Source organism: Manacus candei, unplaced genomic scaffold, assembly GCF_025592945.1.
Source record: "Manacus candei isolate 608988 ecotype Guabito, Panama unplaced genomic scaffold, ASM2559294v1 h1tg000050l, whole genome shotgun sequence".
In the NCBI taxonomy this organism is placed as follows: domain Eukaryota; kingdom Metazoa; phylum Chordata; class Aves; order Passeriformes; family Pipridae; genus Manacus; species Manacus candei.
The window spans coordinates 22,648,735-22,671,032 of NW_026138098.1; the positions used below are offsets into that span (position 1 = coordinate 22,648,735).

The following is a 22,298-nucleotide window of genomic DNA, read 5'->3' on the forward strand; positions in this document are numbered from 1 at the left end:
CCGGCGCCGCCGCCGCTTCCGGGCGGTGATGGGGGGTGGCGGTGGCCGCCGCCGCCGCCGCCGCCGGGGACAGCGAGGGCGCGGAGGAGCCGCCGCGCCGGGTGCGGGCGCCGGGGCACCGCCACGCAGCGGCAGGTGAGGCGGGGGAGCGGCGGGGCCGCCCCGCGGGTGGGAGCCCGCCGGGGCCGCGGGCGCTGCCCCCGCTGCGGCGTGTGCGCGCCCCGGGCTGCGGGAGGGAAGGGCTGCACCGCTGCAGGGGCGGTGCTGGAGGAGATCATCTTCGCCTACCGCGGGAGGGGCACCAGCCTCCTGTGCTGTGTGCCCGCGCTGAAATCGCTCGGCCGTGATTGCAGGCCGGTCCCGGGCGCATCGCCGGCGTCTGACCGCCCGCCGGGCGCTCCGGGCCGGCCCGTGAGGGACGAGCCTGCGGGCGGGGGGATGTCCTGCGGTGCTCGGGATGAAGTGTTCAGTGCCCGGTCGCCTCGGTTCCCGTCTGAACTTTGTAAGCCTCAGTAGGAGACGGAGTGTGAGGGTGATGAGGGCAGGGGCGGGACCGGCGGGGATGCCGAGCGGGGCCGGGGCACAGCTCGGGGAGGCCGGGCCGGGCGGTCGCTGTGCGGCTCGTTTGGGGGTCTGGGGAACCCTGCGGGGTCTGATTCCAGTGTCAGCCTGCGCAGCAAACAGATCGTTCCTGGCAGTGATGCTCTGTGTCAGACGTACAGTCAGATAACCAAACTGTTGGACTGGGTTCGAAACATACTCAGCGGTCTTACCTTTCTTTTTTCTGTAAAATTGGTGGGGTTTCTGAGGCCGAAGTGTTTAGTTCTGCGTAAAAATGCTTTTGAGCGTGAAGGATTAGAATATTAAAAAGGAAGCATGGCAAAGTGCTGTAACTGGTTTTCATGTGTGCTGTTCAAGTTTCAGGATTAAATGGAGGGTTCTGCCTTTGAGGGACAGGTTTTCTGAAAGTTTAAGGCTTGAGCGTTCTCAGAAAGTTGAAACTGCAGGAAATGTTACCCACTCAGTCTCTTAAATCTACGTTGCTAATGTATTAGGTGGCCTCAGACCAGTCACTTGGTCACCGCTGACTGCTATTTAAAAAAAAACAAACAACCAAATCCCAAATCTTCATTCGTGAAGCCTAGCCATGATGATTTAAAAAAACCCAAGAACTCCAAAAGGGTAGATTTTTTTCGGCTCTGTAAGTTAATGGAAGAAGCGGCAAATGACAAGTAGTTTTAACGTTCACATATTTATTGGTTTGTAAGAAGTTGAAGTCCCATGGCTTTGTATTTGAGGCTTCAGTTTGCAAAATTAATTTGATAAAAATGCAACATGCATTTTGCGTTGTAAGATGACTTGATGGAAGATTCCACTTGGCCAAGTCTGCTCTGTGTCCGCAGAGGTCCCTCATGCAGCTGGACAGGAAGCCTGTGCCACCTCCACAGAGCAGCTGATCGTGCTGTGCTCTGGAGTGGCAAGAGCTGATGACAGTTTCTGGCATTTAAGTGCCCCTCATGTTTGATAGGGGATGCCTCTTGCTGGATATAAGAGGTAAGGAAATTCCTGTGGTCTTGTTCTTCCTTTTGCTTTCTCTGATACAGAGAAAAGGTAGAATTAACCTGCAGGATTAGCATGAAGTGATTTTTGTACTAAGTGGAAGGAATTTCTTTGGGAAGTTTTGTAAATTTTTGTTGTGTTAGTGCTGCTTAGATGTGAAGGAAATGTTTTGTGGATTAGTTAAGTGCAAGAATTTAAATTATCTTGTTTGATGTTCTGTGAGATCTTTTTACTGGCTGATTGGGGTGTTATTTTGGTAGAATACAATTAAAAACACAGCTTGGCCTAGGATTTGCAATCTTTCTGGTTCTGTGCTATCACTTTTCTTTGTACAGAGCTCAGTTTTGCAGCCTGTTATGCTGGTTGAGATCCAGTAACCATATTACATTACATATGTTTGTTTGATAATTGTGTACCTTTTAAAAGCTTTTTATTTCTTATTTATTTTGATGCATCTAAAATGAGGAAGGCTACTAGATTTTCACTAGACTAGAAAGATGAGGTGGTAAATGATTGTGGAGAGTAACAGCTTCAGATATTGTTCTGGTATTCATTTGGATGGAGAGATTGTTCATGTCTTTCCCTATTCTGAGATGAGGGTGTAGGATAAAAGGGGGAAGACAAACCTGAGGTGTGTTACTACTAAGTTGTGTAGGGATAAAGAGCAGCCAACATTCTGTTACAAGATGGATATTCTATTTCTTGAAGCTGGAGCCAAAGTACTTGACACCTGATATTTAGCATGTGAAATGTTCAAGAGCTTGTACAAATATTAATGAAATACTGTGAATTACATCCTATGATAAGTGGTGGAGTACTTGATCAGTTGTTTAAAAATCACTTGTGTGTGCCTTGAATTATGTCAGTAGGATAAAAAATGTTTTGTTAGGTGGTTAGTAGATTAGGAGTTGAGCTGCTCTTAGTGTTCACTTGAGTGTAATACAACCTGTTTGGCTCAATGAGGTGTAAAAATAAGGGAGCAATATGCATGCTGTTCAGTTTGCTGCAATATGTAACTGCACTTAGTGGTTCTTAAGACAAATATGTTTGCCTTTCAGGACTTTCTGTAGTAGCTGCTATCAGTCTTGCATTGAGGTGTCCCAACAGAAGGACTGCTAAGCGTCTAGAGCTAATATTTGATCCACATGCTACACTTCCACAAATATTTCTCAAAAAACTCATCTTCCTTGATGGCTTGAAACTCAAGACTAAACTAGTGTTACTTTAAGAGATTTCTTATCTTGCATTCAGTTTCAGTTAGTGACTTTGAGTACAGTTAAGCTACCTCTGATAATCTCATGTATGATAGCAAAGGTCTTAGTGCTATGCATGAAGGCAAGTTTTACAGGAATATTTCTGCATTTGAAATCATTGCATTCTTACTTCATGAGACTACCCAATTTTTTGGTCTCATGGTGGGTATTGTGCTGTGTTCGATCGATTTTATATATAGTATGGTAAGCATTGTATTTAAAAACTCTTGAAAAATCATGTATTGTTTTTGCAAGTGTTGTTTTTATCCTTTTGTTTATAAGATACCGTACTATATCTGGTGGCATTTAGAAGGTAGTGATTAAGTCACTGTGTGCTATATGGCAGTGAAATCTTTGGTACTATTTGCTTTAAATAAGCACTGAAGAACTCAGAGTTTCCAGGAAGAGGAGGTGACAGGCTTCTGATGCAAGTCAGCAGAGTATCCAAGACTTTTGCTGCATAACAAGGCAGTGCTGTGTGTTCTTTTTGCAGCAGAGCATTACTAAGTTGGTATGTGACAGTAGCCTTACTATTGCGGGCTGGCTCAGCACATGTTTTTGTGTATAGCTTTTTTGTGCTGGGGAGCAAGGCCTCAAACACGAGTCTTGCCCACATTGCAAAACAACTTTGGCACAGCATAACTTTTCCCCTGAGGTGTGAGATGTGCTCCAGGGCCAGCAGACGCAGCAAAGGAGGGGCTGAGTTGGAATTGCCTGTATTCAAGCTTCAGCTTGAAACCTTCCACTAAGAGATGTAGGTTAAATCACTTGAAATCTGATATTCTTCAGCATCCCTCCTAAAATTCCTCTCAAGGATGGTGGGAATTGAACCTAGGGGAAAAAAAATCAAGAGGCATGTCAAGAAGGCTCTTCCAGGTACATGAGGGCAGGTGGTGAAGCAGTAAATGGTGCTGGTAGAGTTTTGCATGTGTGTCTGGAATAAACAAAACCAGTCAGCATTCTGCTAACTGCTGTGGACATAACTAGGATCATGTTTAACCCCTCAGCTATGATTCTGGTGTAATCAGGTTTTGTTTCTGTAACAAGTTTGCACACATGTTAGTGTGATATTAATACTACTTTTCCTTGGCTAGAGTAGTGATAAGCAGATTCAACTTTACACATTTTTACCTCAATATATTTTCTCAAAGTCGGTAAGCTAGGAAAGTCAGGACTTACTGGTGGACTGGCAGTAGTTCAATAAAGGGAAACATGATAGAATCATGGATAATTATTTTGAGAGAGGTTAATTTTCCATATTTAAATGTACACCTATACTTTGTACACTGAGCCTCTCAGAGGCATCTCATTTCTTAAAATGCCCTAACCAAATGGTAGGAATGTTCATAGCTCATAAAGTAACATTTTTCTTTTAAAAAAGTAAATTCTTATACACATACAGTTCGTATTCAGCTGTGTTCATGCTGTTAATTGAAAGGCTGGGGAAGGAAAATGGGACACATGATACATACTGTTGATGAGCTTGCTAAGCGTAAGTCACAGTACCAGGAAAGTAATCAAGTAGCAGGATACAGACATTGCTGCAATGTCAGGTGAAAAGTATATTTTGCCCTCTGACACTTAAGTCTGTGCTTGCTTTGTGTTATCATGCATGTTATTCATCAATAAATAATGTTATCCTATATTTGGCTTCAGCAATAATACCAGTAATGTGGAAGGCAAGGTAGTTACCAGTGCTGTTTTCTTTCAGAAGACAGGTACAGTTATCCAGTCCCTTCTGCCATGTTAGTCTGGTGTAACAGCCTGATGGTGTTGTAAATGTTATGTAGCATTCTTCAGCTTCAAAAATGAACAGGAGCAATTGGACACAGGGATACATATTGTATTCCAGGTGGTATGATTAAAGTGTAAAAAGCACTTCCCCTGAAAAAGTATGGAAGTGGCACTAATTGAGTAGTCTGAAGAGGAAGGCAGTTTCAGTGTTCAACGAAATGGCCTTGTCATCAAACAGTACTGAACTTTACTGTTGCTGTTGAGAAGAAATTAGCTACAAGCTGTGTGTTTAAATTTGTATTTTTTGTTGATTTCTTTGTCTGTTCCAGTTGGTTAAAGGTCTTGTCACTGACGGGGTTTAAAAACAGGAGCTGGTCCTATCAGCTGCATCTTGAGGTTAACGTAGAATTTCTCCCAGGTCAAGCCCATAGTGACCTTTGATGGGTATGTTCATTGCGCATTTGGAAGGATTTTATTCTGGCAGTGCCACATGAAGAAAGACAAGGCTGCTATTAGGCTTACTTGACTTATGACAAATGAACAGAATTCTCTTAGGTTAGGGAGAGTTTCCTCCTTTTGTCCTCAGAAGTTGCTTTGGTTAGAAGACAAATCAGTAAATTGAGCGTATTTGCAGTGAGTCTACGTTCACTGCTTTTAGAAAACTTATGATGATTACTATGTTATAAAAAACTGTGATTAACAACTTTTTAAAAAGTATTTCGTCTGTGTTTCTGAGTAAGGAAAGTTGGAGGTTCAGATAAGCAACTCAAGCTTGTTTGTTTTTACTGGATTTTTTGAGTTTAGGATAAGAATAATGTTGATAACACACTGATGTTTTAGCTGCTGTGAAGTGATGCTTGACCCTAAGTCAAGGAATTTTGATTTCCCCCGCTCTGCCAGGTAAGCAACTGTAGTGTGCATCACTTGTCTTTCTTGGGTGTTATTTGTCTCTCTTTGTTATTTTCATCTTTCATTATATTTTACTTGATTATTAAACTGTTTGTGGGCAAATGGCTGCATGGCAGTTAGTTGCCACTACAGGTTAAACAGCAACCCTGAAGTAAGATAAAAATATGTAATACAAAAAAGGTCAATTAACAGATTATTAATTGCAAATTAAATGTAATAATTTCTTAGCTGCGTGAGCAAAGTAATTGTTACACTTGTTTTGAGCCAGACTTTCAAAAATAGTGAGATAACGTAAAAATGAGAACATACCCTTTTATATGGAGAAAGATGCATATGGTATATCCAGATATTCTGGTAGGTTTTTTATGGATTTTTGGCAACTATTTAAATCAAAGTATTAAAGCTTATATACATATTGACTGTATATAGAGTTTTGAGAAATTAAAGCTATGAATCAAGTACATGTTGTTAATATACAATCAACTCCTGAGAGAATATCCTAAGAAGTATCACACCCTTGATTATTTTAGAAGGGCAAGTTTGATTTGTGTGCTTGTTTTTCTTCTAAAATATTACTTTTGCACTGCTGGGAAATTCCATTAGACAAATTGAATCTTCTCTGATACAGTATAAAATAGTTCATGGTTCTGTTAGATGAAAGCCAGAAGAAAAAGTTGCATCCAATAATTATATTAAGAGCAAAATAGGTACTATACCTCCTTAAAAAGAGAAGTGAGAAGGAAAGAGCTGCTGTTTTTGAAAGAGCTGTGCCTCTGAAAAAGATATAGAACTCTGCTGAATATTCATTATGGGTTTGAGTACCAGTTTACTATACACAGAAGCTAAATAATAGATTAAATACACTGTTTCTTTGCTTTCATTCCGAAAGCCTTGATTGATGCATGTGACACTAGTGTATTGTACTCTCTTGTATTTTCTGAGATTTGGTTGGCATGATTGAAGCATTCTAGTTAATTAGGCTGTTTTTTCGAGTACAAAAGAGCTGTGAAATTGTAGCTGTGTCTTAGATGGTAGCTGTGCATGAGCCACCAAATATAAATTATGCACAAATCCATTCCGTACTGCTGTGGGTCTTAAATATTGCATAAACTTTTCAGTACTTTTACTTCACTGGTAGCCTTTCAAAGTTTTGTAATGTATTCCATGTAATGTCCTGTAGTTAACTTTTTTCTGGTTGTTGTTCTGGCGACTCGTCACCATCATGTGATGAGTGATATTGCTGAGCTGTCTCTCCTTCCTTCAAGCACTATTCTATAGTCAGGAACACAATTACTGAGAAATCTGTATAAAGAGAATACATCTCTTCTGGTTTTGGTGTGTTACTATGTTATCTACTAGCACATCACTTTTAAAGATGCTTTGAAATCGAAGCAAATGCTTAATTTCTTGTAATGCTATTTTTGAAAGCTGAATATTTTAAAGGATTCACAATACAGTAAGTGTCTAAATTACTGAGATCAAACAAAGAAATATGATGATTGTACCATCAACATAGAACTAAGATACTTCAGGTCAATATTATTGTAGATATCTAGGTTTACTTGGAAGCAAATGGAGGGAAAATGTCATGCCACCAAAGCATCAGTATATATTTTAAAACAGTGGAATATATTGGACCAGTAATGTGTTATTTCAGCTATAATTCAATTTTGCATGGTTGCTGGCTCTATTTCTTGCATAGTTGATGAACTGCAAGCAGTGGAAAAGACTAATGATTGAGCTGGTTTTCAAACAGAGTAGTATTTAGTTTTCATTACCTATTGTAATTTATAATTTTGTTTAAATAAATAAATCTGAGATGGGTAAAGTATACTAGATATGTATAGGAAATATTCTGCTTCTTCTAAGCTTTAAATTTCTACTTAGGAGCAAAGGAGATAATCCTAATTTAGTTTTACTTGAATAAAAAAAATTTTCAAAGCATTTTTGTATTACCTGAGAAATTGTGTCTGGTTTTTAGCTGTCTCTTATAGAAAAAGTCTTGGGCTAATTAAACATCTAAAATTGCACAAAAGACACTGGCATTTCTGTAATCTTTGATAAACATTGTGGTCTTGTCTCCTTCTGGGGTATCAGCAGGTCAGTTTGATTGGTGGATAAAGAGGGACCATGGCAGGCAATAACCAGCTTTGCATTCGACGTTGGACTACCAAGAATGTGGCCAAGTGGCTGAAGGAAGAAGGTTTCTGTGAATATGTGGATGTTCTGTGCAATAGACATAGGCTGGATGGAATCACACTGCTGACACTTACTGAGTATGATCTACGATCCCCTCCACTGGAAATCAAGGTCCTGGGGGATATCAAGAGACTAATGCTGTCCATACGCAAACTGCAGAAGCAACATCTCGACGTCCTGGAAGAGCTGGGTTACAACAGTGACAGTCACCTTGGCACAGTGTGCCCAGCTGGTTCCCTGCAGGGTACAGACTGGTTTTGTAATGGTGAAGTACCCCGGGACTATGATGGACTGATGACTGACCTGAATGGTGATCAGTACCAGTATGCAAACGGAAAGAACAAACATGCCACACGGAGACTGGACCCCGAGTACTGGAAGACAGTTTTAAGTTGTGTGTACGTTTTCATAGTGTTTGGCTTTACATCATTCGTTATGGTTATAGTGCATGAGCGAGTACCTGACATGCAAACATATCCACCTCTACCAGACATATTTCTAGACAGGTAAGAAATTTTCTTTTAGAACAAAATAGTAACTTTATGGTTAAAATACAGGCTGTCTTTTCTTTGTTTTCAGAGTTTCATTCGCTCTAGAAGACACCTCTGCAAAATACTAATTAGAGTGTAGTAAATCATTCTGGTAAGATTGAAATGCACCTCAGTTGGATGCAGAGATTTAGTCTTAGGAGAAAATAAACTGAACTGTTATTCTACTGAGTTTATATTTAATTTAAATCTTTAGCTCATCACAACACAGGAATTAATTCATCTATCCTCACTTTCTAGTAAAAAGGATGGTGGTCAGCTGGCATAGGTAGGCAGCCATATGCATTTTCTGAAATCCAGTTGCTGCTATGAAGCTTAACATGTAGAAAATATAGAAATATAGAAAAATATAGAAAATATAGAAAAACTTTTGATGAAGGAATATTTTGTTCTACCAATGAGCAAGGAATTGAAAGGGAATGACGTTGATACAGCATTTTTGCTATCTCCCCACTGTCAGCTTGTTGAAGATGGTCTAGGGAAACTCTGAAGCAGAATGAATAAACCAGCATCTGTTTTAACCATAGGGTATCTGTGTACTAAACCACTGTTGTGACTTATGCAGTGCCTACTCAGTTTTTTAAACAAAAAATATTGTACTTCAGGCAAAAAGAGACACAATAGCAAAGGTCAAATTCGAGTCATTGCCTACAGATTATTGAATTAAAGGATAAATGCTCTCTTTGAGGAAGTGCACTTGCACCATAGAGAACTTAACTGCTTAGAGAGTTTTAAAAGGCAAGCTAAACTGTTTAAAAGTTCAGTCTTTTTGATCTACTTATTCCTGCCAGTAATTTCCATTTTCATTAATGGCTTTCAAGAAGTCAGTAGGAGTCTAATCTTTTGACTAAGTGTGCAGAATCCCCCCATAATTTATATATAACGCAGCAAGGATGTACCACATCCAGCAGAGTCAAAGAGAGGAGAGAGAACAGGAACTATTTTGTTCCCAGGGTGCTACCATGGTATTCAGTGGGCAGGAGGATGGGGAGGTCAGAAAGCAGCTGACAAAACAATGAGAGAGGATTACTACAGAGCTCATATTTGAGCAGCGCTTTGCTACTCTTTTGTATCAGGGGGAGCACAAGACTATGAGCAGCAACCTCTCTTGAAATCTGTTGATCTGTATTTTGGTGATTGCAGAGTAGAAATTTTTACTAGTGCCATGTGTGTACAGGAAAGACTTGAAAATTGTTTTCAAAATTTCACTGATAATCACTACATGCAGACCTTCTAGCCTTCCTTGTCAAAAGATTTATTTGCCCTGACACTTTTCTGTGCAGTTTTGCTTCATTACAAGTATTTAGGATTTTAGGCTTTGCAGCATTTCATGAATTGTGTTGACATGGCATTCTTAGAAGCATAAGCAGCATAATTGACATGATGCAAGTTTGTGTCAGAATGAAAAAGGTTGTTGGGAAACAATGGAACACATCCTGTCAGTAAATCACATATGTAAATTAAGAGAGCATACTAAAGATTTTCTCTGACTTAGTGAATTCTGTGTAAATGTCTGCGGGAAATACATTATTAAAAAGGAGATAATGTAATTAAAAATATTTCAAATTCTATTTCATTCAGTCTAACAAAAGAATTTTTGGCTGTAATTTATACTATTGTCAGATGAATGCAAATTAGTTTTGAGGATAGAACTTTATATGCCCTTATTTTCAAGACTGAGACTAGGAAAAAAATTAAGCCTTTGTATAAACTTTCTTGCTTTGTCCTTTTTTTTAGTGTCCCTAGGATACCATGGGCTTTTGCTATGACTGAAGTATGTGGAGTAATTCTTTGCTACATTTGGCTGCTGGTTCTTCTGCTTCACAAACACAGGTAGAGTATATAAAATCCAAATTAACTGGTACTTTGATTCAGAAGAAGACCTGTAATGAGAATTTACAATGATTGTTTAAGAGAATCCATTCAGTAAAAATCTTGTCAGCTCCTAGTATGTCCCTGTTAAAATGGATTAGGGAGGATTGAATCAAGAATGATGATTTGTGAATCTTTTAGAGGAGTAATCTGAATTTGCTTTTCTACCATATTTATAAGTCATTTCCTTCAGAAGATATATATTTTTTTTTCAGAGACTTGTCAGTCTATACTCTCCTACTGTAACAATTTTTGTCTATAAGAAAATCCTACGAGAATGAATTTCCACAGTTTGCTTTCACTGAGAGTAGAAAACGCTTTTGTGTGCATGCGTATTTTAAGTTAAATTTTTACTGGTTTATTGATTTTTGTTAATTTGCCAACAAAAGGTATGAGTGCCAAAGCTTTTGGTACTTTTTGGTGAGAGTAAACTTGCTACAGTGACTCACTCTATCGTGTGTAACCATATCTTGACAATACTACTTAATGTAAAAAATATATTGTAAAACTTGCAGCAGTGATGAAGGGACATCATGGGATTAGGTTGGGGTGAGGTGAAATGTTTTATCATAACTTTCCTGGTTCCAGTTCCTGTGTACTTTTCCCAGATCCATACTCCTGCGCAGGCTGTGCAGCCTCATGGGGACAGTGTTCTTACTACGTTGCATTACAATGTTTGTTACCTCACTCTCGGTGCCAGGCCAGCACTTGCAGTGTACTGGAAAGGTAAAAACTTAATCATATCTAACTTTTTTTTTTTTTTTTAAAGGAAACAGAATTTAAAGCATTTTAAGATTGTTGTGACTATAGTGTTAGATGTGTGTTTTTTAAGAACAACATGTTTCTCTCCTGTTTCCTTCCATGCCCCTGCATTAATTACCATATGCAGGCAAGCATCCTTAGGGATCTTAGAAACACTTGCCACTTTGAGAGGATATAGTTAGTTGGGGAAGGGTGTTCAGAATATTTCACAGTGTAAACCAGAGAGAATACACCGAAGTGTGCACTTAAGATACTGACTTCATGAAGAAAGGCTGAAAGGGGAGTAATTGCTTCTTTGTCTTGTTGAATGCATGGTTTTGAAAAAGACCCCAACAAACTGTTATTATTTCACCCCTTCTCATAAGGGATATTCCATAGAACATGGGATTTTATGGTTTCATCCTAACTTTTAGTTAAGAGAGGTTTGAGCTGAACAAATTGAAAACTTGACAGTAGGGAAGATGAATACATTCAAAAAAAGTTGGCAGACTCTGTGGGTAAATCACTTGCAACAAAGTACTTGCTCTGAATTCCAGTATTCATCAGAGGTATGATGAATACAATTAGTAATTGTTGTTACTAATGTGACTCAGTGCCACAGCACATCCAAAGATGTGCTAACCTGCATTTTAATAAATATTTAAATATCACACAACGTGATAAATGGTATTAAACATATGTAGTGCGATACAAGTAACTTTAAGGACATACTGTTTGGGCAGTGGGATTGGAACTTAGTAAAGGTTAATGTCACTGTTTTTTAGTTGTATGGCAATGTTTGGGCAAAACTCCAGCGGGCATTTGCAATATGGAGTGGCTTTGGAATGACTCTGACTGGAGTACACACCTGTGGAGACTATATGTTCAGTGGGCACACTGTCGTCCTGACCATGCTCAACTTCTTTGTCACAGAATGTAAGTACAGAGTGTCAATACTCAAATGTCTGCAAGTATTAAGAATATGTACTGCTTGCTGTCAGCCAGGGGTGTGACAGTGTAAATATTTAAATGTCCTCAAGTATTAAAGAGTGTCTGCTCCTTGACTTCGTCAAAAATTTCAGAGTGCAACATTTAAGCAAACAAATACAAATTCAGATTCCTGTGCTCTTTCTTGGGTTTGTGACAGTGGACTTGCAGACAGGAAAGGAACACGGCCACCTGGATTAATGAGGGGATGAATAGGGCACCTGAATTAATGTGTGAGCCAAGACATGACAAAGGCTTTCTGGCTTGCTACTAGGAGAGTACTGGGGAAGATATTAAAGTTGTCTGTTGCCATACACTCCCCTGGGTATCTGCCACTGACCTCTGTCAGCCAAAACACCTGGCTAGGGGGCCATATGTTTAGTATCATCTGTAAAGCCCAAATACCAAGCCTCAGAATGTGTGAGAATATATGAAACAGTGGTACTCTTCTGTAAATACCAAGTGTGACTTGATACATAATAGAGCAAGAAAAGATAATTAGTTTGAGTTCACCCACGATGGATTGATTGCAACAACAGTAATGTATGTTTTGTTACATTTTCCTCCTTACAACATAGAAAATGGCTGATTTTCATTAAAACAAGTTGGTTGAACAAAGGATTTTGCTTTGCAGGATCCTAAGCCATTTTAGGATGCTCTGTTAATCCAGAAATGCATTTGTAAATGAAGTCATGAAGTAATAGACATATATAACTTATTGGTTGTTTTGGTTGGATTTACAGGACCTCTATACAGTATTTCCAAATAAAGACAGTCATTTCATAACATTTTTAGATGAAAAGTCTCTATAAAAATGTCAAATGTCCAGGTCTGGATTTTGTAGTGACCCAGATTTTTGAGACATTCAAAGTTAATAATTTTCTGTTTTTTCCTAGATACGCCAAGGAGCTGGAACTTCTTGCACACCTTGTCCTGGGTCCTGAATCTCTTTGGAATCTTCTTCATTTTGGCTGCACATGAACATTATTCTATAGACGTATTCATTGCCTTTTACATCACTACAAGACTCTTTTTGTATTACCACACGTTGGCTAATACTAGAGCGTATCAACAGAGCAGGAGAGCAAGGATCTGGTTTCCAATGTTTTCTTTTTTTGAATGCAATGTTAATGGTACTGTTCCCAATGAGTATTGCTGGCCCTTTTCAAAACCTGCCATACTGAAAAGATTGATTGGCTGAAGACTACGTGGGTCAGTTCAGATTTTTATGAAGCATTATGACTAAGATCCTGCAGGGCTAGCTGGGGGGGCGGAAGACAAATAACATTTTTCACTCCATGATCTCCTCCTCCTTGCCTTGTTTCTGAGATTCTTAGCCATAAAATGGGGTTCTCATACTTCACAGGGATGTGCTTTGTTTTCTTTCTGTGAAAATAGAAAACAATGCAGGGACGGGTACAGGCTGTCAATGAACCATGACTACAAACCAGAATACTTTTACCCTTAGTAAGGTTCTGTGTGAATGTTTGTGAAGTTTAACCTAAATATGTGCTTGCATTGAATATAATACACCCTTTACAGGTCCAAATAATCTCTGTTACCTGAATGGCAGCCTTTAGATATACTGACTAAAAAATTAGAACTTTATGAAGTCTTTGACAAAGCAGCATAGTTTCTTGATGAAAGGGTCTCTTAACTGTTAAATAACAAGTCTTAAAGTGTAATTGACAGTCTGCATACAGGTTGCCAAAAATGAAAGTCTGCCTTGTGGCTATGCAGTGATGATATTTTTTTTAATAAGAATTTATTTAGTCTAGTCTATCAGTTGTCTGTATGGTTGTTCTATCACTTGAAAGTTTTCTCTTTTGTGTTTAAATGAGTTAAAGTAAATGGAACAGCCACTGAAAGTAAAGATAACTTAGCTTTAGTGAGTTTAAAGCCACAAAGTAACGTTTGTGTGGTTTTAATTGCTTTATCTCCAAACCTGTGCATGCTTTTCAGGAACAGCTCTTTCACATTGGAAAACCAGAACAATTGTCTTTGTGTATCTTACTGTCCCATAAATGGATGGGAAAAATGCATGTAGTAACTCTTTCGGGAAAAGTAATAATAGTGAGTGTTGGATATAGTGCTCATATTGATGTATGTTTTAGCACTCTGGTGTCAACAATATGGTGAATATCTCTAGATATATATATATGCACAGTATATTTGTTTATATATATAAACACACAGTATATGTTTTTCTAACAAGTATGAAAAGAGACTGGTTCTTAAATTAAGTTGCTCATTTACTATCCTGAAAGAGAAAAGTACCAAGGTTTGCAAGTTAAAGAAAACAAACCACAACCCACCACAAAACATCCTCCAAACCCTCAAAGCAACACTCCAAGTCTGTAATGCATAAGCAAGGACACACAGCTGGTGATCTGTTATGCAGTGGATTGTAAGGGGACAATACTAATGTTGGCTATAGAGCTGTAGGCTGTTGAAATCAGATTTATGCTAAATGAAAACTGATAGGTACAAGGTACAGATCATAAAAGTGGTATAGACCTTTTAATTTGATTATTGCAATTTCAGAATAGGTGATATGTGCAAAAGGTGGTGTAAGTCAGCTATAGTTCAGTTCCAGCTTGGTACAAGCTGACTTAATAAGTGCAACGTACTTGTGTGTGCATGGAAATGAATTCACTTGGAATTTGCCAGACAGTTTTGTATTCGGAGGTTTGTAACTTACTGAGGGCTGCTCCTTGCTGTATTGTGTTCCTTTTATAAACCTCGATTGTACTAACTTGACTATCTTACAGTCTTCATGGTATATTACTTTTGTAAATTACTTTAGCTCCTGTTCCACAGAGGAATTGTGCATCTTGAAGTACCTCTGCCAACTGTATTGAGCACATGTACATTGTACTATTCTGCAGACTTTTATATTTGTAACATTCCAATTTTCTACCAAAATTGCAGGTTTAATACTATATTGTTCAATCTGCCATAGCCTGGTGGCTCTTGCCATCCAAATTGGGGGAGTATGCTTACACTTAAGAAAAAAGGAGAAAATATTTTGAAATATTTAAATACTTGTCATTTGCTGTTCCTAACTTTCTGATTTCAGAAAGGCAATTTGAACATTCCTCTTGAGACTTTATAATGAAAGAGCTCTATTTGTTAATTTATTTGCCTTTGCAATGCACACACAGTTATGAATGCTATTTTTCTAAACTCTAGGAAACATCTGTTCTCAGAATGTGCAGGATTGTATCCTGAGTTATATGGAGAGGTATGCAATTAAATTTGCAAAGCTGTTGATTCCAAAAATAACCATCTGAGTGCTAATTGGCATAGCTGTGTCTAAACTGAAAAATTATTTTGCAACTTAGACATGCACGAGAGTTTTCAAGTACAGCCCAGTGTAGCAATGTTTACATAAAGTAAAGCTATCATTTCAATACTACTTTTTTAAAAAATGAAGTTCATATACTTTGAAACTTAAGGATTCTCTCTTTGTTCTAATTTAATTTTTCAAAGTCTGTTAAGTAAATTATGTTTTAAATCAGCATTGTCTATCATTGTTTTTTAAAGGACGCTTGCTCTGTTGTGCTGTTTCCCTTGATACTAAATATCTGAGTCCAAGATAAGTAGCATGAAGAGGTTGGTTTGTTAGTATTGGAGTGGGTTAAAATGTTGTCAGGATAATTGTTCTCTGCTATTTTGGAAACTCATTGTCTGTCTATAAACATGCAAGAGGAAGGCTTGAAATAGATAGAAAAATCTGGTCTTGCATGCAGAAGAACACAGGTTATTCTGTAAAGTTGATAATGTCAGCTTTATTGTTAATTAGATGGAAACAAGCTTAAAATTTTGTACCTCCTTTTGAAAGAGTCAGTGTTTTAAAAGCATTTTGCTGCTTCTGCTGCTGACAAGCACTTTTAAGTAAGAACAGCAGAGCATCACTGGGCCTGGGATTTATTGCTGAGTATGTTCATGGTTGTCCTTCTCCCTTATGTTCACGCACCAATCTTTTTGCTGTTGTTTAACCTGTTGCACCTGTTTTGTGCTATGTTGTCTTCTGTGGTCTGTGTGAGCACCTACATAATCTGAATTCGGAGTAATGAATGAATTATTACGTAATGTCAGAAAGTGTGTTAACAATGTCAGTCTAGGACTACAAAGTGCACAAACTAATCAAGTACAAAAGGCTTAAGTTAGTAACCAGACATCAAAGAGAAGGGGAAGGTGACTTTTTTTCCCCCTAGCTTAGCAAATTTAGTAATATTTGTAACTTGGCAATAGTCTTGAGCTCTTCCTCATTATTACTTCAGGGCTATGTATGCACATACCTGAAAGTTATACAAACAGAGGCACTCCCCCGATCCTTTTCCTTTCTTTTGTTCTGCCTTATGGTACAGTTTCTTATAATGGCTTTCCTAAAACTTTTGCCTCTAGTTTTTCATTTCTCAAAGATTCCTTAGGTGGGGAAAAAACCCCTAAAAATAAATAAAAATTTAGAAAACTTAAATTAAAAAATAAAAAAAAATATAAAATTTCAAAATTACAAAAATAAAAAAAATTTAAAACCCTGAAAATACAAATAAATAATAACATAAAATTAAAAAAAATAGAAAAATAAACTACAAATCAAAAAAAATAAGAATAAAAAAAAATACAAATTAAAATAAAAGTAAAAAAATACTTTTACTAGGGTATGACAGCTGGCCAAGGCACAAAGGCTGTGATGCACCCCAACTACAGGGGTCACTCTGGCCAGGGGCCACCAGCAGGCACCAAGGTGCCAAGGGAAAAGCCCTGCCCTGCTTACAGGGTGGGCTGGGGGTCGGGAGAGCTCTGTTTCCCCCCTCGGGTGCGGGGACGAGGGCTCTCACCCTCCTTACAGGGTGCTTGACCCTCTCTCCGGGCAGCCACAGGAGCAGGACCACAAAAGGCCAACGACAAGCAATGCAAAGACCCAGCCCTGCCTACAGGGAGGTTGCCCAGCGCTAAGCTGGCCGGGGCAGCCTGAAGGTGCCCACCGGACTCTTAGGTATCCCTTCCCGGGGGATGCTAGGGAGGTCCCTTTGCCCAGAGGGCCTTTCTCGTGCCCCCTCTTCAGCTCGAAGCCACTGCTCTTCTTGCCCACTCCTGCCTCGCTGTCCCACTCCGGGCCTCTGCTTTCTTCTCGGACGGCTCCTGGTGAGGCAGGACACAGTTTAGACTGAGAAGCTGCCTTTGCGTTTCCTAAGATACTTCTGATTTTCACCTCTATGTCCCTGATATTTCCTCAAGATTTCACTTGAAAATTTTAGTTTGCATTTTATCCCCTAAGGATTATCTCATTTTTTATGCCCAAAACATCCCCTGGAAGAAAAGGTGAGTAACTCAGCTTTTCCCTCCAAGATCTTCAGTCTGTCCCTCAGACTTTACCTGAGATTTTCCCTCAGAACATCGCCTGGCTGTGCTTTCAAAGTTCCCTCAGCTTTACCTCTCTGAAACTCTCTGTCCTCTCTGAGTTACCTCACCAAGGAGTCCAAGAAGTTTTTCCCTCAGTAACTTCACTGCTCCGCCCCCCTGACGCCGCTGCTTAACACTTCGTACCTGTGTAACAGCCCGAAATCTGCCCTAGGGCGACTCCACAACCATTTACCGAGCTTCTCAAAGCGCCTTTGGCCTGCGCCGGCCCCACGGACCGCGGGAGGAGCGGGACTCGGCGGCTGAGGGGAGCGGCGGGAAACCACTGCCGTGTGCAGGGCGGGAACAGCAGCGCAGAAGCGGCACAGCAGCGACCGACCCGTCCTGCCCCGCCTCGTCTCCCTCAGGGCACCCTCATGGCTTCTCGGTAATCCTTCAGGGCACCCTTTTTGCCCTGTGTCCCTCACAGCCCCTCAGGGACACACGAGACATCCGGCTACCCCTCAGGGCACCCCTGTTCCCCCTCAGTGATACTGATATTTCATCCCCAAAATGTCCCCCACTCAGCATTTCCCTCCCAAGATCTTCAGTCTGTTCCTCAGACTTTACATGAGAATTTCCCTCAAAACATCCATCCCCTGGCTGTGCTTTCGAAGTTCCCTCAGCATTACCTCTGTGAAACTGTCCTCTTGACCCACCTTAGCTTTTCCCTCAGTAACTTCACTGAAACACCTTGCTGGCCCCTCGTGCTGCTGCCCAACACTCCCTCCCCTCTGTAACAGCCCAAAATCTGCCAAGGGCTGACTCCCAACCTTTTATTGAGCCCCTCATGGGTTGGTGGAACACCACGGCTGAGGAGCCCAAGTTATGGAGAGAGAAGGCAGCAATAAAAACATAAAGCATTCGCTTCAGCTTCTGTAAAACTGCAAATGTTATTTTGCACTGGATCAGGCTCTGGCCAAACTAGGCCCAAATTCGGCCTGGATTCTTGCAGCCTTATTTTACTTCTCAGTGGCTCTCTGTCTGAGCAAGCTCTGCCTTCTCTTGTGAGATACAGACTTGGCTTTGGGAGATGTTGCCTCAGTTCACAGGGCCCTGATGAATGATTTCAAGGTGTGCTCTCCTGCCCCATCAAACAGTGCTGCAGGGCACTACAGGGGCATTGCTCGCTGGGACCAGTGTTCCTGAAGACAAAAGCGAAGTTAGCCAAGTGCTTTAATGAGGGTGCCAAAAAGTGATTCGATCTATGGGTAACAGAGGGTTGCAGCGTACTTGGCCAAAGGCTCTACCTCTGTTTCTGTCTGTTCAACTAAAAATAGCCCCCCTGGCTAGTGCCAGGGAACAGAACAGCCCCACATGACAGGTGCAACTGTCCCTCATGAGACTGAAAATATCTAGAAAAGCGTTTGCTCTCCTGCAGGCTCCGTGAAATGAGCAAGAGAAGAGAGCAGAGGAAGAGGGACAGTAGTTTGCAGCATGCTCTGCTAAAGGCAGTCCTTGCTGAAGGTCTCTGGTAGCTTTTGAGATGACTCCTTCACAGAGCTGGTCTTCGTTTTGGTTGTTCAGCTTTTCTCTTGATCATGCTGTTTCCCCAGCTGTGTGTTGCAGTGACTGAAAACCAGAGCTTTAGCAGAAGGCTGGTGTCTGGTTCTGGCCAGCAGGAACATGGAAGACCACTGAGGTGCCATCTCTGTCCCAGCACTGCAGAAATGCTGTCTTGATGATTCAGACTGGGATTCAGGAAGCAGGGACAGGCTGATGTGATGGCATGACCAAGTTAGGGCTGCACTGGTGTGGTGTGCACACTAATCAGGAATGGATGGGGGTTTATATACCAGAATAAACTTATTTTATTCCAGGAAAAGTTGTCTACAGGACAGAGGTACACTAGTAGCTAAATCCACAGACAGACTTTCTTGGGCATTATCTCTACCACATGCAAATGCATCTGAGGTAAATTCAAACCTGTGCTAGCTGGTGGGGGGGTTGATGGATGGTTCACCACCTGTGTCATTTTCACTTTGGCTTTCCAGAGACAGTGTGGACTACATTATCTGATGGCTATTGATTTGCCCTTGGTTTTCCACATTCTATTTATAAGTACAAATCCCTCCTCTGCTTTTTGTGTGGCATGGGAGAACTGGCCATGAATGACAGAATAGCCCAGGTCACTGCAGCACCACTGGAAGTCACAGGATTTCCCCTGCCGGCACATGGTGTGGTTGAGCACATTATCCATAAGAAGACAGTGGCCTGAGCTTACCTTTATTCACATTTTGCCTAGGTGTTCAAAGTTCAATGCCAGCTAATCCAGTACTAGTAAATGTTACCATGTCATAGGAAGAGTTTACACCTAGAGTTGCACAAAGATTAAGGAATCTGGCTCAGCTCCTTGACTTGATTTTAGGAAATCCCCCACGTAAGACTAAATGCATATATCGTTATCAATATCATTCTTTGTTTCAGCTCTCAAGAGGCACTGGTCCCCAGTCTCCAGATGTGCAAGATGTGGGAACCTAAACCCATGGGGCTATAGATGTTTGAGATGCAGATCCCTGGTATCTCAAATTCCAGTCTAACCACTGAAGAACTGTGAGAATTCATTCTCAGAGAGGTAAGAAAGTTGCTGGCTTAGAAAGCCTTGGTAAGAAATGAGGGAGCTTCACTGAGAGTGCAGTGACAGACATAAATTCATCAGTGTTTCTGAAGGCATTTATCGGGGTAGAATAAAGGTATTTTGGGTTCCTTAATCAAATGCACTGACTTCCTTAAAGATTTTATCTTAATGGTGAGTAAAATGTGGTGTTCTTGAAAGGTTTTCTGGTTTGGGTCAAGAGGAGTTTAGTTTCGTCTAAGGATTTTTGTACTTTAATGTTCCCAAGTACAGGAAAGAAAAGGCTGAAGCTGATTTGGATTCAGATACACATTTTCTTGATACCTTTTTCTCCTTTTTTCCCCTCAACCACGGAGATATTAAAAAAAGCTTGTACCATACTTTCCATCTTCTAATCATCATCCCTGTGATATTGTTCTGCCAGATCTGTGCTAGGCATGAACTAACTTGTCAGCTTGCTACAAACACAGGCAGGGGAACTGAGCACTAACACCCTTAGATAAAGAAACCTAAGATGTGGTGTGGCTGATAAGACTCTTGAGTCTTCCAGGACAGACCTGTGGGGAATCTCAAGGCAAAAAAATTAGAAATGTGCTCTCTGTTAGGCTGAAGATCCCTTCTGGCACAAAGCTTCTATGCTGCAACATCCTTTTTGCTGCCTGAGTATAGGCCAAAGGTGAAAGATCTTTGGAAGGCCTTTTCTTCTGACAGAAGTGATTAATGGAAAGCAGACAGCCAGCAGATTGGAATAATGGCTTGAGTGCCAGGATCCTGCCAAAAGAACTATGCTTGTGCATTAAGATTACTGAGCACTGGCTTTTGTCACTTGAACATCTGTATCCTGCTCTGAGGATTTCAAAGCACGTCTGAGATTCATCCTCTTGGAAAATGAAAGCACAGAAGTAGTCCCAGGCATGCCAAAGATTGCAATGGGTTTAGTCAGACAAACCTATTATACTGCCTCTGGCTTCTCAGAAAGCTTATTTAAAACAGTGAGAATATCTTCAAATCATAGTCTCCAATATATAAGTTCCCTGAGCTCTAAGAAATCAGGACTACAGTCAAGGAAAATAAACACATTACTAATAAAACTGCCTGTTTGTGCCTGCAATGAACAGCTGAATAAAACTAAAAAAAAAAAAAGAAAAAAAAAAAGAGAATGCAAGGAAAAAAAAAAAGGGGGAAACAGAAAAACAGTGTACACAATTGTTCTTGGTTCCTAACAGTCTACATAAACCAGCTGTAGAAGCGTGGAGAAGACAAGGCTGTGTATTGATTGGCACGTTGTACACTGCAGAGAAAGGCCAGGGAGACAGATGTATCAGAAAGCATCCACAGCAACACTCCACACTACTTTAACTGCAACCTGTGTCAGAAGAAAGCTGCCAAATATTTGAAAATGGTACTGGAAACATGACAGCTTAGAACAGGATGTCTCCCTCCCAGGAAGAACCACAGTTCAGCGAGATACCTCAGGATGGGGTAAAGTTCTACACAGTATGACTCATGTTATATTTAGCACTTGGTGAAATTAATCTTATGCTGTAGAACTGAACAAATGTTCATGGCCATGTAATGACACAAAGTTCAGAAGTCCACTGTATCACTGAATCAGTCATCCTGGACTGTGTAGGTGGATATACAGCCTGAAACTGCCTTTGATTAATGCAAAGGTCATCTTTATTTTAGGATTTTTGTTTTGGTTTTTGTTACTTCTTTTTCATAGTCTGAGACACTGTCAAAAATATTGGATATCACAAGGTTTAACTTTCAAAGGGTAGATTATTCTGCCTTTCCTGTTTTAGAAGTGTTTGAAAAAAAAGTTGAATTGATGGAGTTCACACTTCAGTACATGTTTCCATTTATTGCTGCTGGGTGAATTTTCAGTGATGGCATAATCCTGGATGCTGATGTCATCAAGCTGAGGCATGTTAGGCTGCTGTTTGACTGAGCTGTTTCCTGTGTCTAAACAGAACAGAGATCTCCATGTACAAGCATCTTACAAGTTTTATCTTTATCATTCTCTAGCTTCTATTTTAGTGTACTGTATGACAAATCTTACATTATTATCTTCTGATCTCCATTACAACTTTCTCATATGAATATCTAATGGATAAATCTAGCATATTGAAGGATGACTATTGGGTAACTAGTCATTTAATTATTCTGGAAATGCAGGATTGCAAATACCAACCATTACACTTCCTGCCTAGCTGAATCTCTATTACTGCTATTATTTGCAACCTTGGTACAGCAAATCTTTTTTTTTTTTAATCTCTGAAGGAATTAATATATCTAGGTTATTCTAATTAGTAGCTTTCTATTACAGTCATAAAAAGCTTTAAATATTGTCCCTATTAGCAGGAGAAATAGGGAGAGGCTGTACTGATAAAGAAAGCACAACAGTTGAAGCCTGACTCAAAACTATAATTATTGTGGCTTGGTTGAATCTCCAAGCCTGTCTGCAAGAAGAATGGAAGTGTTAAAGTAAAATAAGAGAATTTGTTTTAG

The 22,298-nt window shown here is 40.1% G+C and overlaps 1 protein-coding gene and 1 long non-coding RNA gene across 6 annotated transcripts; one reads left to right on the forward strand and one right to left on the reverse strand.

Moving 5' to 3' along the window:
• Nucleotides 1–20,985, forward strand: SAMD8 (sterile alpha motif domain containing 8). 5 transcript variants are annotated; one of them, XM_051800955.1, is made up of 9 exons: nt 254–502; nt 1,404–1,554; nt 5,352–5,447; nt 7,554–8,161; nt 9,941–10,036; nt 10,684–10,801; nt 11,602–11,752; nt 12,700–17,600; nt 19,640–20,985. In XM_051800955.1, exons 4-8 carry the CDS (start codon nt 7,587–7,589, stop codon nt 13,002–13,004), a joined length of 1,245 nt encoding a protein of 414 aa, XP_051656915.1. In that variant the 5' UTR covers nt 254–502; nt 1,404–1,554; nt 5,352–5,447; nt 7,554–7,586; the 3' UTR covers nt 13,005–17,600; nt 19,640–20,985. The 5 variants fall into 5 exon arrangements, with proteins under 5 accessions (XP_051656919.1, XP_051656916.1, XP_051656917.1 ...); XM_051800959.1 differs by lacking the exons at nt 254–502; nt 1,404–1,554; nt 5,352–5,447 and adding an exon at nt 1–135 and having other exon boundaries at nt 7,557–8,161; XM_051800956.1 differs by lacking the exons at nt 254–502; nt 1,404–1,554; nt 5,352–5,447 and adding an exon at nt 14–135.
• On the reverse strand, nt 3,525–17,475 carry LOC127477115 (uncharacterized). Its single transcript, XR_007906846.1, has 4 exons — nt 17,360–17,475; nt 16,798–16,954; nt 16,108–16,254; nt 3,525–3,644 (listed from the first exon to the last, which is right to left on the reverse strand). It is a non-coding gene; the product is annotated as an uncharacterized LOC127477115 (long non-coding RNA).
• Nucleotides 20,986–22,298: the final 1,313 nt, after the last annotated feature.

Bases quoted from the DNA above. Each gene is read 5' to 3' on its own strand.
- SAMD8 (XM_051800959.1), top strand. From the start codon at position 7,587: ATGGCAGGCAATAACCAGCTTTGCATTCGACGTTGGACTACCAAGAAT. The intron at 8,162-9,940 runs GTAAGAAATTTT...CCTTTTTTTTAG, and splicing joins CCAGACATATTTCTAGACAG to TGTCCCTAGGATACCATGGG. The intron at 10,802-11,601 runs GTAAAAACTTAA...ACTGTTTTTTAG, and splicing joins ACTTGCAGTGTACTGGAAAG to TTGTATGGCAATGTTTGGGC.